Source organism: Anser cygnoides, chromosome 1, assembly GCF_040182565.1.
Source record: "Anser cygnoides isolate HZ-2024a breed goose chromosome 1, Taihu_goose_T2T_genome, whole genome shotgun sequence".
Taxonomy (NCBI): domain Eukaryota; kingdom Metazoa; phylum Chordata; class Aves; order Anseriformes; family Anatidae; genus Anser; species Anser cygnoides.
In genome coordinates this window covers 183,287,056-183,302,344 of record NC_089873.1, presented here as the reverse complement: position 1 = coordinate 183,302,344, position 15,289 = coordinate 183,287,056, and the positions used below count along the sequence as shown (strand labels likewise).

General features: G+C 37.8%; 1 protein-coding gene and 1 long non-coding RNA gene across 5 annotated transcripts in view; one reads left to right on the top strand and one right to left on the bottom strand.

The window, feature by feature from the left end:
- KPNA3 (karyopherin subunit alpha 3) overlaps nucleotides 1–15,289 on the top strand; it is a 52,599-nt gene that overhangs the window by 24,647 nt on the left and 12,663 nt on the right. The window contains exons 1-9 of one of the 2 annotated variants that reach the window (XM_013179631.3): nucleotides 2,763–2,900; nucleotides 6,809–6,898; nucleotides 7,112–7,141; nucleotides 7,226–7,278; nucleotides 7,364–7,459; nucleotides 9,833–9,918; nucleotides 12,901–12,987; nucleotides 13,380–13,549; nucleotides 14,686–14,730. In XM_013179631.3, coding sequence (XP_013035085.1) covers nucleotides 2,883–2,900; nucleotides 6,809–6,898; nucleotides 7,112–7,141; nucleotides 7,226–7,278; nucleotides 7,364–7,459; nucleotides 9,833–9,918; nucleotides 12,901–12,987; nucleotides 13,380–13,549; nucleotides 14,686–14,730 — 675 coding nt within the window. In that variant the 5' untranslated portion in view covers nucleotides 2,763–2,882. Of the gene's footprint in view, nucleotides 1–2,762; nucleotides 2,901–6,808; nucleotides 6,899–7,111; nucleotides 7,142–7,225; nucleotides 7,279–7,363; nucleotides 7,460–9,832; nucleotides 9,919–12,900; nucleotides 12,988–13,379; nucleotides 13,550–14,685; nucleotides 14,731–15,289 lie in introns of those variants that run through there. The other variant, XM_048052493.2, reaches the window with a different exon arrangement.
- Nucleotides 124–2,794, bottom strand: LOC106035073 (uncharacterized). Of its 3 annotated transcripts, XR_010827984.1 has the most exons (4): nucleotides 2,685–2,794; nucleotides 2,286–2,360; nucleotides 1,341–1,586; nucleotides 124–1,118 (listed from the first exon to the last, which is right to left on the bottom strand). It is a non-coding gene; the product is annotated as an uncharacterized lncRNA (long non-coding RNA). The 3 variants fall into 3 exon arrangements; XR_010827983.1 differs by lacking the exon at nucleotides 2,685–2,794 and having other exon boundaries at nucleotides 2,286–2,488; XR_001206526.3 differs by lacking the exon at nucleotides 2,685–2,794 and having other exon boundaries at nucleotides 1,460–1,586; nucleotides 2,286–2,486.

Genomic DNA, 15,289 nt, shown 5'->3' with positions numbered 1-15,289 from the left:
AATCTTGAAGCATTATGATAATTGTCCTTAAGACAAAAAGCCTTGTATGTGATACTAAGTAGGGAAATGTTGCAGAGGGACTCCTTTAGGACTAGCACATCCAGATGTGTAGGATGTTTATTAATAAAGGCCTGTTTATTGTAGTAAAGGTCCTAACTGAGCTGCTAGAAGAAAAGTAGGTCTAGTTTTCTTTACTGGAGCAGATCACTAACTGCTTGTTGTATTCTCCTGGAGAGCCTCCTTATATGCTAACCAAATGGCCAGAGAACGTGTTCCTGTGTCATCATCTCAAGGCTTTTTGTTTGTTTGTTTTTTTATTTCCTTTGTCATGTTCTTAAATCCCCGTAGGGGTTAAAGAGTTTTGTGGCAATGAGTAGAGCCAACTAATGGTCCTTTCCCAGCCATTAAAGAAATTAAGTCTTTCCCCAGGCTCATATGCAAGAGCTGTTACTAGAAGTCCATTCAGACTGAATAGCCCACCTAAAAAACTCGTTCAGAGGATATTCAACTGAGGTTTTTAGGTTATCCCTTTACCACCCTGAAGTTGGACAGTAGGCATTTAATTTCCTTTATTGTGGCAGGTGCTGTCAGGCACTCCCCCCAAATTTAAAAAATAAAATAAAATAAAATAGAAATTATGTTTAAATGAAACCTAAAAAGTAGCCCAGCTCATTCTGTCACAGCGGGGGTAACTTAAAAGGGATGGCCAGACAAGCTGGATCCATCTCCACCACTGGCCTAGCCCTGCAGTCTTAACTTCAGTGCTGAAAGAGTTTCTTCTTACTAGAGGCTGAGTTCCTGGGCCTTTCCCTGGCATGAATAAACATTTGATAAAGATGTTTTTTACCTGAAGGCAAGTATTTTATTGTAACTTCTCAATTTAGACCTTGGAGCTTCTCAATAGAGGTGAGACTCTTCATAGGATTTTCCCATATAACAAACGGGAGTTCTTCATCGGACATGAAGGGTTCTTCTTCTGTAGGTCATGTTGCTTTAGAAACTTATTTGTGCCAATAGGCATTTTCTGAATCCTGTAGCCATCATCCAAGAAGGTAAACAAGAAGTACCAGGATCTGCAGGATTTGCATACTTACTGGTCACGATGCTTAGCCTTCCCCCTGCCAGTGAAACGAACAGGATGAGTATCTGTCATCAAGGACTGTGCACAGATCATCACGGTGGACAAGAAAGTGCACTCATGGTATAGTTCCTGTTGTTCCTATTTGGCAATTTTGCCAGGCCAGGTGTGTCCACAAACCTTTTGTTTGTATGGAAACGTCTGTAGGCTGTCATGGTGTGTTCCCCACCAGAACACTGACAAGCTCATAACAAGCACTCACCTGCTGTTTATAAACTTTCAGACGCCACTGTACATCACATGCATGGTTTAGGCAGCCTTTGAGAATCTTCCACGTTGAAGGAGAAGACCTGCTTGGTTTCCTTGGTGGCGAGAACTTACCCTTCATCAGGGATTCCAGCCTGACGCCTCTCCCTTTGACAGATCTCTCACCGGTCCTTGAACGGAATGGCTGTGTCCACGTATGCTTGTTTGCCTTCAGCTTCACCATAGGAGCCTACAGAAGAGGCTGATGATATGATATAGGCAATAAAAGAATGGAGATTTGTTACAATATGACAAAATACAAACATTTTACGATCACTTTGAGGTGCAAATCATGTTCTTTCACCTTATGCAGGGGAGTGATCAGTCTATGAAATTACTGTATACAGTGCTCGGTGATTTAGGTGGCCCGAAACCGAATATTTTTGAAAATGAACACAGCTGTTTCAAAGAGTCTAAGGGCTACTTTTTAGGACTGGAAGGTTCCACAGACACTTTGAATTTATAAGAAGTGCTAGTAAGAATAGCTTTCCTTAGTAAGAAATTTTTAGTGCTTCTCAGTAAGTGCATATATGTTCCTGCCAGTTGTTTTTCAGCCCAACCATCTGCAAACAGTGAGAAGCTACAGGAACATTCTTGTTCTTTCTCACTTTTCCTGGCTAAGGTCGTAGTTTCTGGAGCCTCTCGTACCATATGACTGACAGCCTGAAGATGCTGCCTGCATTCACAGAAATTCTAGTATCAAACTTGGTCAGTTATGTCCCAGGAAGTTCAGTTCTCTCTGACAGTTAAGGAGGGTAAGAATATCTTACATGCTCGTTCCTGCTTATTTTGGTTAACATCAACATTAGGAATCGTTCTCTTAGGCATGCTCATGCTGCCAAAGGAATTGGGTAGTTGTGTATGCAGGTATAAAAGGCTCTCTAGGGACCTGTTGACCTACTTGCTGGAACAGGGGAGAACCAGGCTCTTGGTTAGTTCAGTTATGGTGTATCTTCTGGCTGTCTTTATCATGCACCTAGAAATGGAAGCCTTTTCAGTCTTACAGTCTTTTCAGCCTCTTCAGTGTTACAGTCTCACCGTGTTCAGATTTCCTATTAGTCTGATGCCATTTTCCTTTGTCAGGGGTCCCATAGTAGGATTGTATAGAATCACAGAATGATTTAGGTTGGAAGGGACCTCAAAGATCCCCCAGTCCCATGGGCAGGGACACCTGCCACCAGACCAGGTTGCCCAAAGCCCCATCCAGCCTGGCCTTGAGCACCTCCAGGGATGGGGCATCCACAGCTTCTCTGGGCAACCTGTGCCAGTGCCTCACCACCCTCATAGGAAAGATTTAAACCTAGAATTGTGTGTGTTTGAGGGTTCAGAGTTCGAAATAGCATTCCTCTGTGACTGTCTGCATCATTGGTGACCTCACAGCGGGGTGCTTTCGTTCCTGCTCTCCGCGGAGCTGTTCGTGGGGAGCTCCATTGTCTTTCACAGCTAGGCACGCTGCTGCTGTTAGGAGAACAGTCCTGCAGGGGCTATTCAGGGATTCATGGGAGTCCCCTTCAAGGTAAATGAAATTTTGGTGGGGAGTACTGTCTGGAGATACCCACTGTATTAACGTCCGCATGGACAGGTGCTTGAAGGAGAGAGAGAAGTTTCTTCTCTATTCCTGTTCTTCTGTAACGATGTGTTCATTCAGAACCTGCCCTTCTTCCCTCTTTGTCCAAGTCCCTGAAAGATATCTAGGGAATTGGAAGAACTCAAAATAAATGTGTTCACCACCCATTTTATGGCCACAAGCAGACAGAACTTGTGCATGTCTCTCGAGAGAACTCGTGCATGTCTCTCGAGATGCTATAAGCAAACTATGTCAGCTAACAGCATTTGCACAGATGCTCGCTCACTGTGAATAAACATGAAGTGTGTATCTTAAAGAATAACGCTTCCAGGCAGGTTGTCTTTCAGAAGTTCTTCAAGTGAAGAGACAGGGAATAATCCAGTGCTTTGTCCACTGGCATGCTCTGGACTTACTGCCTGGTGGTTGTGGAGGATGACTTTCCAGGATTATCTTTCAGGATGTTAGAGAGGAGATACCAAAATGCACCTTCAGTCTTGTTTTCTGGAGTAACTGGTTACCGCAGCCTTTGTGCTACGCTCTTGTAGAGGCACAGCCATGAAGAACACTGCTCTCTCAGAACAGTGCAATTGTATAAATCGACGAGACCCATGCATCTATAGTGGGATACACATTAATATCAGTGCCACAGTTGCTGCAGCATGGCTTTGCTTTTTGCATCCAAAAACTTCTAGATCTTTCAAGCTAGAAAACGCGCGATGCACTTTCAACTGTTTCTAGCTAATGTAGCTCTGGGAGGAAAAAACAGAGGATGGAAGTAATGCTCAGGAGATACAGCCCACACGTGTGTGGATATCATAATATTCTGACCAATTTTAATAAGGTCATCTTTGTTGCAAATGGATGGGATCTGTTTAAAATCAACGCAATTGACAAGACTTTGCCCTTACTTCTCAATTTGTGCTTAGGATGAGAGCGAAGCAACTTGACTTTAAATGTCTCTTGCATACCTTCCACATCCTGGAGGGATTTCAGTTGAAGCTGTCTGAGCTGCCTCCATTCTGTGCCAGCACAGATGCTTTGTGTGGAGCACTGTGGGACGGCGGTGTGCCATTTTCCTCTCCCCAAATGTGGGGACAGTACCTTCACTTCCTGAAGGTCAGAGGATTCAATGGTGGGGGAATCTGCTAACACAATGGTGTGGGAAAAAAAAAAAAAAAAAAAAAAAACACTATATGGGAGAATTCATGACTTGAACTTTTATTTTTTTAGCAGATGGGAGACTTCTGTGAATAAGAAACTTGAAAATAACAGAAGAGACAATGTAACATTTCCTAACTAGAAATTTTCTTCTCAAAAAGTTCAGTAAAAATATTTTAAATTTGCTAAATTCTTGGCTATTCTGGGTATTTCATCATCATTTGAATCAAGGAATCTGCAAGAGTGCTGCATCTAAGAGGATTTTTTCAGAAATTTAGAAGTAGAGACCACCTGTCTTACTGCAGGGTGTTGTAACACGTAGTTGAGTGCCACTGATAACGAATCACTGAGAAATCAGTAAATATCACCAGTTGAATTGGTATGGATAACAGCTCTTGAAACAAACATACTTTACAAAAACCCCGTAAAGCTCTTTCCCTGAGTTTTATGAGCATGAAAATCCAGCCAAATACTTTAGGAGAACTTGGTCCGAAAACCCTGCCTTGCACCACAGTGGTTTGCTGCTAGTGACACTCAATCCTTCCCAGTAAATGATTCACTGTGAGTCAGTTAGCTTGCTCCAGCAGACAGTTGGCAACAGTTCTGCACTAAGACCCCAATTTATTCAGGCTGCACCTTTTCTGCAAAGAGGGAATGACTGCTGGACCAGCGCATGCACCCTAATAATTACATTTTTCTCCCTGTACATTTGTTTGTGCATGTGCAAACTCCAGTGTGGACCGATGTGATCTGCAGTGGTATCTCTGGGTGGAAAGAGAAGGACTGAAGACAGCAGGACGTCAGACATCAGGCACCAATCCTTCTCCCAGTTTTGGTTTGTTTTCCCCTAGAGGCAGAGCTGCTCGTGTAGGAGCTGTGACCATCAGAGGCAGGAAGAACTGCTTCCTCAGAGGGGGATGTGAGCGTAGGAGCCGTGCGCTGGGCAGGAGCGCTGAGCTGCACGTGGGGAAATCGGATCTGGTCCCTGCAGTTGCCAAAGCACAGGCCATGGTTTAGACAAACAGGAGGAAAAGGAATTGAGCTTGAGCAAAGCCAGATTGACTGGGGTTGAGTGGTGTTTGCTTAAAATGGCAGTGCCAAGTAGTTGGTGTGGAAGAACAGCAGGAATATGACATAGGTCTTCAGAGAGAATCCATCCTCCAGTGTCCGCCTGGTACTGCTCGTCTGCGTGACGCTTTTTTCTCAGCATTCGATGCCTGCTCATTTCTATCTTCCTTCGCTCCAAAAGCACTTGACAACAACAAACATCTAATGCTTGGCTGTATGGGTGTGCTCGAGTATTCTGGCATCGCTGTACAGCTCTGGAGAGGCTGCCGTAGCTCATCTTGATGATCTTGCGTGCTGCCCGAGGGTTTAGTTTCTGCTCTTAGTCTTGACAAAAAATGAAGCTAAGCTGAGTCTGTGAAATCCATTCTTCTGCATTAAAGAGCTGTTTAATTTTGGTGCTTGTTTATTGTTTTAGCGTTCTGTATCTGAAAAAATCTTATGTTGCTTGGGAGCCCTTCACACTGAGGCTGGTAAAGTTGCTTTAAATTCATTTTGAAGTGTCTGAACGGTGACAGAGTCAGAAATTTGGGGTCTGAAATTATTTGTCTATCTAACACATGATGAAATGAAACACTGGGGGGAGACTCTTAACAAACATGACTCAGTTTAGAGGGTTTCTTATACTTTACAGGCAAGGTGTGTTATGACACAATCTCCATAGTCACTACTGTTTGTTTAGCAGATAATTGTTTGGAGACTGAAAAGCCTGCTGTTCATTGCGAAGACAATAGATTTGTTTTAGATATTATTGCTGTTTAATACACCTTTTCAAGGTTTTACTTCATCGGAGATTGAAATCTTGATACGCTTATAAGCAAAAGTGTTCAGATATACATGCTGCATCACCTTCTTCCATTGCACTTTCTGTGATTGTACATCTAGACATAGCAAACAAGAAATACAGTCTAAAATTGGGAAAATGCCACTTCACACCTTTGAAATATAATAATGCTTTTAAGGCACTCTAAATTTGTAAAGTTGTGTGTGTGGTTACAGTCACAACTCCTGATTTTACTGCCTTCTTTTTTTAATTAGGGTTTTAGGTGCTCAGATATTCTAATTAAGCAAAGTAGAAATGTTAAATGGGTACTTTATCACCAAAAAGGCAGTGTTTTCTCTACTAATTCCTTAAGGGAGCTATGGCTAGACGGTGCTTTTTACTTCAGGAACTAGGCTAACAATGTGAGTGAGCAGGAAATACTGCAGGTGTCAGTGTGTAGGACGCATGCTACTTTACACACAAGGTGTAAATTCATGTAACAAGGGAACTTGAAAGTGAATTTAGCTGAAAATTAATCTTTCACTGGAAAATAATTTGTCTTCTATGAGTCTAAATGTCAGTGTCACCCAGATCTATGTGTATTGTAAATTTGTTAGAAAATTCCTACCCAAACTGCAAGTTTTAGTTCATTGAAATGTCATGGATTATCGTAGTTCTGTCTGTGATTTGCAAGCTGCTAGGTTCTTACACCTGAAATACTGTTAATTCTGGTTGCAGCTATAAATGGCTTTATGAAAGTGATCTTATCTAAAGTTTTATTATCTAAAGTTTTATTTTGAAAAGGGCCATAATATCGTCACCCTATACTAATTAGCATTGAATGTCATTATTTTTTGCTGTTCCTTTATAGAACAAAAGAGATGAACATCTTTTGAAAAAACGGAATGTTCCCCAGGAAGAAAGTTTAGAAGATTCTGATGTTGATGCTGACTTCAAAGCAGTAAGTACCTTGATTCTGGAAATTACTTTTAAAACTTTGGTGTCTCAGAACAATGTATTCTGTTTTTACTTTAACACTGGAAGTCTTGCAGTTATTTGAAAGGAAAATTATAAACTGATACGCCTTTAAAATTAGTTTGATTGTATTAAAAGCTGAAAAAGACAGTATGATTCAACAACAAAATTACTAAAACATTTTATTTTTCTTTTCAAGCAAAATGTAACACTAGAAGCTATACTGCAGGTATGTTATATTTACTTATTTATTTTTAATTAGAATTGATTGTTCTGTGGATTTTTTTTAGTTTTTATTGTCATTTTTTTTTAGAATGCCACAAGTGACAACCCAGTGATCCAGCTGAGTGCTGTCCAAGCTGCAAGGTAAAAATAAAGACATAGAAATATACTTCCTACGCATTTTTTTCATGATGAGTTACTTATTTTACTTTTGCATTTAATTTCACAGAAAACTCCTATCCAGTGACAGAAATCCACCTATTGATGACTTAATAAAATCAGGAATTTTACCAATTTTGGTAAAATGCCTAGAAAGAGATGATAAGTAAGTATACCTTTAAAGATGTTCACCTTTACTGAAAAACTGAAACCAAAACACTCTGGGTATTGCCAGTGGAACTGAGGGATCCACAGCACCGCAAAATCTTACACAGTGGATCAGATTCCATGACAATAAATCCTTAATTCTCCAGGAGCATTTATTCTGCCACTGAAATGTCACTTTCTTTTTTAGTGCTTGCTTGAGCATATCTAGGTGAAGGAAGATACTTTACTACATTTCTCATAGGTTTTGAATATTTCAGACTTTCCTGTTAACTGTTTTTAAGAAACGTGTCTCAGACTTGGTGCGTGTATTTGTGAAGGCAGAGCATATGCTTGGTTGTGAACAGGGCTGTTCTCTATACCAGAATACAGTTGTCATCTCTTTCATTAAGGTAATTAGCTTAAGTTTCTAGCTCCTTTCATTCATACTGCAAGGTGGGCTTCTTTCTGGCTCTGCATTGCTCCGTTATGTGATGGAACAAAACAGTAAGCATGCTTTGGGTTCTGATTATTCATTGGAAAACGAGTTTCAATAAATGAGAATGCTGAGTGTGTAGTTGCATGGATTTCAGGTCATGTCAGAAAATTGCTATATTCCGCAATCCACGAGCCCCTTAAGATAGACGGGGATTAATACATCTGAAGTAAATGTTTTAGGCTATCTTTGGTCTGGGGCAGCCATAAATGTATTTACAGTATTTCCATTTTCAAGGTTATTTCTGCAACCGCAAGGGCTAGAAACTTCAGAAAATGCAAACTGACATTTTGGGTATAATTTGATGGTTGCAAAACATGAAGCGTGAGTAGCGTTCTAGTTTTTTTAACAAAACAATTACTAAGAAGGCAGCTGGCAATAACGTTCATATCAGGGTAGCATTTTAAAATGGGTCACAAATGTCTATCTGCTCTAGAAGTAGACGGTTCAGTGCCGTGAAAATTCATTTAATTTGAATTTTATTTGTAGTATTTGTATGGTTTATCCCTGTAAATGTTTAATAAGCCTTTTGAAACTGAACATAGCATTTTCTTAAGCAGTCCTTTTAATAGTGATTGCTATATAATATTTAGTAGAGGTAAATTCTGCAAAGGCTTTGTGTAACAGATCATTAAAGCTGATGTTCATGTTGTAACTGGAAGCTTATCCCAAGGCCACTCAGGTCCCAAGGGGAAGAAAAATTCATTGTGTGCTTGAGGACCACACAGAACTAGAATGTTAATGCGTTTGATCCTAGAACATAAGGCTTATAGATAGCTGCCTACAGGTACTATTTGTTTTTACAAATCCTTATTTACACCTCTTGGGCCTTCATCTCCGTTTCTTTCGCAATCCCATCCCCAGTAATACTTTAAAATTCCTTGGAAACTAATGCACAAGAAAAGCTTAAGGGAAACAGGTGGCATGGCTGTATATAAAACATAATGGTGAAGACACCAAAAAAGCACAGGAATGAAAAAGAGTCACCTAATAGTAAACGCTCTCTGTTCCTCCTGAAGCTAGACACCTTGCTATTATTGCAACCACTGTAAGCTGTAAAGTCTTTTATAGCTTTTACAACTTTTAACCTTTAACATTTGTTTGAACAAGTTTTCATGCAAACTGTTTTACTATACTTCTGGTGGCATAGACAACAGCAGCTGATAGACACCATCTTGGGTTGGACGTTCCCCCAGCTTTTGTAGTATTTGTAACTAATTTTATCTGCATTTAGTAAGTTGATTGTAGTACAGGTATGATGCTGTCTTTCGTTACTGATTCTAGATCTTTACCCTGTCTGTGATGGAGCAGAAAAATGTCTTTGTCCCAGTGTACCTGCTTGTACTTCATCTCGGATGTGATGTTAGAAGGGCCACAAGTGTATTATTAGTTATGGTCAGCCATGGTTAATTTATTGAGAACTGCTAATGGCAGTAAGACGGTTGCACTTCTTCACTAAGTATGCCTTTGGGTCAGTTGGATGTGAAGAGGTGTCTGTTACCCATTAGAGAGGCATAATTAAATTTTATGATGATGTGTACTTGAAATCTTTCATACTGGAGATAATTAGTTAATTAGAGTAGCGGTCAGCTTCACTAGCTGGTGTGTGCTTCAACAAGTATTACTGTTTGTTTTTCTTTTATTTCTTTTAGTTTTTACTAATACGAAGTTGGAATGATTGGCAGTTTAAAAAAGGACATAGAATGTAAAGTTAATATTTTTCTCTCATCTCTGTTCTTCTGAAATGTCCAGCCTTAGAGTATTTTGGAAAAACTTTTAGTTTGGTGGCACTGCTTAAATGTAGAGTCCGAGAGTGCACGCAGCTATTCATGCTGAAGTCATCCATAAAATAATCTGAAGATTGTTTCAAGTTATTACTGTAAAATTATTTCATTACAGCCCGTCATTACAATTTGAAGCTGCATGGGCATTGACTAACATAGCATCAGGCACTTCTGCACAAACTCAAGCTGTTGTACAGTCTAGTAAGTATTAAAATTTGTTTATTGGGGGGTTGTGGATATTTTGGGTAAAAAAAAAAAGGGGGTTTTTTGGATAACATACCACTTGTCATCAAAACTATTAAAATTATAAAATTGTATGTATCGGTCTTTCTCGAAAGTTTCTAGTTGTTCTTAAAGGTTGGTCTGTTTGTCAGTAACAATTAATATTAAGGATCACAGAACTGAATCTCCCTTTAAAGAAGATAGAGAATGACAGATGATATGAGTTTGACAAGAGCGTTAGTCCTTTCTAATTCTGGAGTTGATTATTGAAATCATGTACCGTTAACTCCCCTTCAGCTAAACCTTACATTAGGAAGTAATTCTTTCTACCTCAAGGGTATGTTCGTAAATCGTACTAAAGTTGTTAAATACACGGTTATGTAAGATTGCCCATTTAAATACACAGTTAAGAAAATTACCGTCCTTTCCTTGACCATATGATTCATCTCTCCTGTACACACTGTGTTTGTTGTGCTGGCTTCGATTCTTATTTAACCAGCCACTGACACTTCCATTATGAAGAGACAGAAAATTAGAGCTAATTGAAGATAATTTATGTGTGCTGATTTCAATCAATCTGTTCTTATTTTCCTGGATTTCATATGTAGCTTTTGTGTATCAACATGCTTATCTTCCAACAATCACCTTTATGCTAAGTGCAATGTTTTGTCATTAAATGGGAGGCTGTAGCTAAGTAATTATATAATAAATTGCCTTAGTTTATTCATAGTCAGTGTTCTTATGTAGGAAAATGGTGACTTGGTTATTTGATTTTTTTTTGTAAATATTTGAACCTGTCTTTCAAATCAAAATGCAGTTTTTTATGTTTGGCTTATAAAATATCTCACAGTTAGATTCTGTATAGTTACTATATTGGAGCAATAGAATAAGAACGCTTATCAAAATGAGCTTTGGGTAAAAATCCAAAGCCTTTAAAAATTGTAAAAATCTTGAAATTGTTTAAAAAAAATAATTAAATCATTTGGGCACTTCTGCTTTAATCTAAATGCATCTTTAATCTAATTCTGCTTTACAGATGTCTGTCTTTGAAAATGTATTCCCAAGTTTTCATCCTTCCCAGCTTGTTAATCGGTTAAGCATTTTTTTTCATCCTTTTTCAAGTTGCAATGTTATCATCTTTGGGTGAATGAATCCAAATGAAAAGGCTACTTATAGTATTTGCTTTGCAGAAAAGAGAGTGTGGAAATAAGATCTTAATGTGAAAATTAAAATTAAAATCAGAATGAAAAAATGCATGTGCACAGCTAAAAGCCTTGCTGTTAGATGCAGAATTACTCGAAGTTCAGGCTGGGATTTGTCCCGCCCAAAATCTGTTCAGCTAATGCTTGAAAAGAAGCAAGTGTGATAAAATGATCTGCAGAAGCAAAAAACATTTCCTAAGTTTTGCTTCTGAAGAGAAAATGGCAGAAGTTTAGTCTGGCTGCCTTGTACTGGGAGGTGACTAAGCGCCTCTGAACTCTGCTCTATTTTTGATAAGGGACAGTTTGAGGAAACAAAGTGATAGACCCTTTCAGAGGAGGCTGCTCCAGCCTAAATCCAAAAGAAGAAGGCTTCCTGCAATCCAGAGGGACAGATGGCAGTTGGAGGGCCTAGCAAGAGAGGGAGAGTCCTGTACTCACAGAATAGATCTGGCACGAGCCAATTTGGAGCAGAAGCAATTAATTTTTTGAGAGCAGTAGATGAGATAACGTGCAACTCACGCTTTCTCAGACTGTCCTGCTTGAGAGCTGATATGAAATAGTTTCGTTCCTGCTTTTGAAAGCATACCAGGATTGCAGTCTAATATAAACTGCATACTTGACCCTCCTCTCTCTGAAATATGTTGAATACATGTATGGCTGAAATGTGATCTCAGTAATCACTGGGAAAAGGAAGCTTGAATATTCCTCTTGAGCTAACGGAAGTAGGATAATTGTGACAAGAAAAGAAAGTGTTCTTAAGCAATGTTATATTGCTTTCCCTCCCAACTTGTCAGTTGTAGGCTATTGCTGAATTACTCATTCAGGTTGGGGAAGGAAATTTAGGTTCTCTTTATTCTTCATCATTCTATTTTTTTTTCCAGAAAAATAACAGCATGTTTTGGCTCCTTATTGCATCTTAAATTATCAACAGAATATTGATTCATAGCTGCTCACAAATTGTGTTGCAATTCTGTAAAATTTCTAAAGCTATTTTGGTTCTTATGGTATCTAAAGAAAAAATACGCTTTTCTTCCAGAGTATACAAATTGATGTATTTTATTTTACTTAGAAAGGCTATAGGATGAGTATGATAATATAAAGATTTATAAAACTGTTGTAAGAATTCCCAGCTTTCAAAGAATACGGATTCTCTGAGGGGAAATAGCACATGGGAGTAGCTTAGATCTCTTAAATGTATTTATTTCATCAAAGACTGAAATCTAAAATCAGTAGCACTTCCTTAATCTGGTATGTTGCCTGTGTTACATAAGAACAAATAAAAACTCGTCTTAGTACTGTATGGCAGATGGATGCAAGTCTTCACTGCATGTGGAAACTAACTATAGCCACCTCTTGGGAGGAAAGCTATTTTCTTAAAGTCAAGATTTGAAGCACATTTGCATGAGTAGGCATGTCTTTCTGCTAGGTATGTATTGCTGTTTTGGATAAGTGGAAAATCTGAATCACCAGGACATTAAACCTAGCACCTACAGATCTGTGGCTCTTATATAGCACTTTGAGAAAGATGGGGAAATGTTTAAATGTGGGGAGCAGTGTTGTTTAATAGTTGCTTGTTCTTGAGTCTATTTTTCCCCTCTCCAGATTTTATAGAAATGTTTAACTGAAATTTTATATGCTGTTCATAAGAGAAATCTGTATCTTAGTATAAGGTGTGGTAGAGAAAGTTTAATATGGATCAATGAACTTATTATGCATATTATGTTCCAATAAAAACAAATCCAATCCTTTCGTTCTATAGATGCAGTACCCCTCTTTTTGAGACTACTTCATTCACCACACCAGAATGTCTGTGAGCAGGCTGTCTGGGCTCTCGGAAATATTATAGGTAACTGTTGTTCTTACAATGGTTGGAATTCAGGGAGTGTTTCGTTTTAGAATTTGACTTTTGAACATCGGCATTATCATGTGAGACTATGTTTCCTCTGAATTCTGTGGCTTAATACAATTTTTCATGTGGCAAGAATTACATCTGTACATGCAATTTTTTTCTAAAGAGTAATGCCACTTGCTACACAAAATGTTAACAGGATAAATTCTGTGTCTCCTGAAATATACATACATATCCGTACGTATGTATATTTAATTGAACACGAACTTTTAGTAGTAAACTATTGGTGAGGAAACATAGAATTTCAGTATCCCGACATGTCATTGCATACATTTCAAGATTTTCCATTTTTAATGTAATTTCTTTTACAACAATTTTCATTTCTGTAGGTGATGGTCCTCAGTGTAGAGATTATGTCATATCACTGGGAGTTGTCAAACCTCTTCTGTCCTTCATCAATCCCTCCATTCCCATCACCTTCCTTCGGAACGTCACATGGGTCATTGTAAATCTCTGCAGGAATAAGGACCCCCCACCGCCTATGGAGACAGTTCAGGAGGTAAATAAAGAATTACAAGAGAGATAATTTTTTATACTCTGGGCTAGAAGCTAGATATTTCACATTGTCATACTATGAATTTATGTATGTCTTTTGCCACTGTCTTCTGTCACTTACCAGTTATTAAATGAAGTAATTTGACCAATTTGGTGCTTCTTACTGAGATTATAGCAAAACTACTCATAACATCTGAAACTGAAGATTGGTTATTCATATATTAGAATGGATGCAACAAAATTAACGCTCTAGAAAGTGTTAACGTACTCAGCATTTAATATTTTTATCAAAAAAGACTACAAACAGGGTTCTATATATATTCTGTATATAGGATTATTCAAACGCAATTATTTTCAGTAAGAGGAAATACATATATTGAATGTAGTGTAGTTTGTGTTTTGATTAGTTGTGAACATGCAGTCATTGTCAAGTCCTCACTTGAGAAGCATCTACAAATCTTTTTAAACTGGTGAACAAATACAGTGTTTAGAGTAGGCGCATCTAGTAAAGTTATTTGACTAGAACTACAGTTGTAAGTAAAGCTCTTCATTTTAAGATAAATTCCAAAGCCCAGGTGCGGTTTTTGAAGCTGTGTGAAGATTGGAAGTGTAAGATTGGTAGTGAGTAAACTCCAATGTATTCTCCAAAATGAAGCAGAAACTCTTAGAAGTAAGAATTTACCAAATTAAAAAAAACAAAAACACTGTTATAAGCAGTCTTGCCATTACTCAGTTATATACTTTCTCTGTACATGAATACAAAAATATATAATATTATTTCAATCCAAAGAGGGTTTTATGTAAATAATTTTTACTATGTTTTTCAATAACTTTAAGCTTTCATAAATAGCAGGGAGATGTCTTATTTATGGTGTTTTTGTGTTTTCTCTAAGTCTAGTCTGCTCTCTGTGTGTCTTTGAAATAAATTACTTCCTTGTATTTTTACAAATTTTAAATAAAATATATTTTTATACATACTTTGGGGGAGGGAATGAGCAGTTGCTGGGAAATACATGAGTAATGTACTAATGCAGTCTCAAACATTAGTCTCGAGTCTCAAGTTTTGTGACTGCACTACTTGGATTCGTGTTTACACAGCAAATTTTATTCTACTCTAATGACTGATGAACTTCTTTTCAGATTTTGCCAGCATTGTGTGTTCTCATTTACCATACAGATATAAATGTAAGTAATTTCTAAAGTTCTAAATATTTAGATTGTTTTCTCTAAGAGAAAATGCTATAAGATTTTGTTGGTGGTTAATTTGTTTTTGTGTGTTAATTTACATATACTTAAGCAGTAAATGGACAATTAGATGCTAAGATTATTATAACTAGCCATTCAGACCATGAAAAATGAAGTGCAAGCACCACTCCTAAAATATCTTTTCTAAAAGGCTTATATTTACGTTAGAAATTACATTTTAAAAAAATACTATTTTGCAGAATTGAGCACTGAAAATTTAGAATTGTGATCTTTACTATTGACTTGACTTAATTCTGCCCCAATTTGTAATTTTGAATAGCTGATATATAATACATGTGTGCAAAGATATGTGTAATTCTATATATTAGTTGGATCAAATACTGTAATTATGTGGGTAATTCGGATTTTTACAACCTGTTGGGTGCCTGAATTTGCAACCTGTTTAACTAAAGAAATCACATATAAAAATATATTTAAGTAAATATCAATCAGCTATTGTTCTGTGGCACCTTCAACAACTTCTCTTCAGATTTTTAAT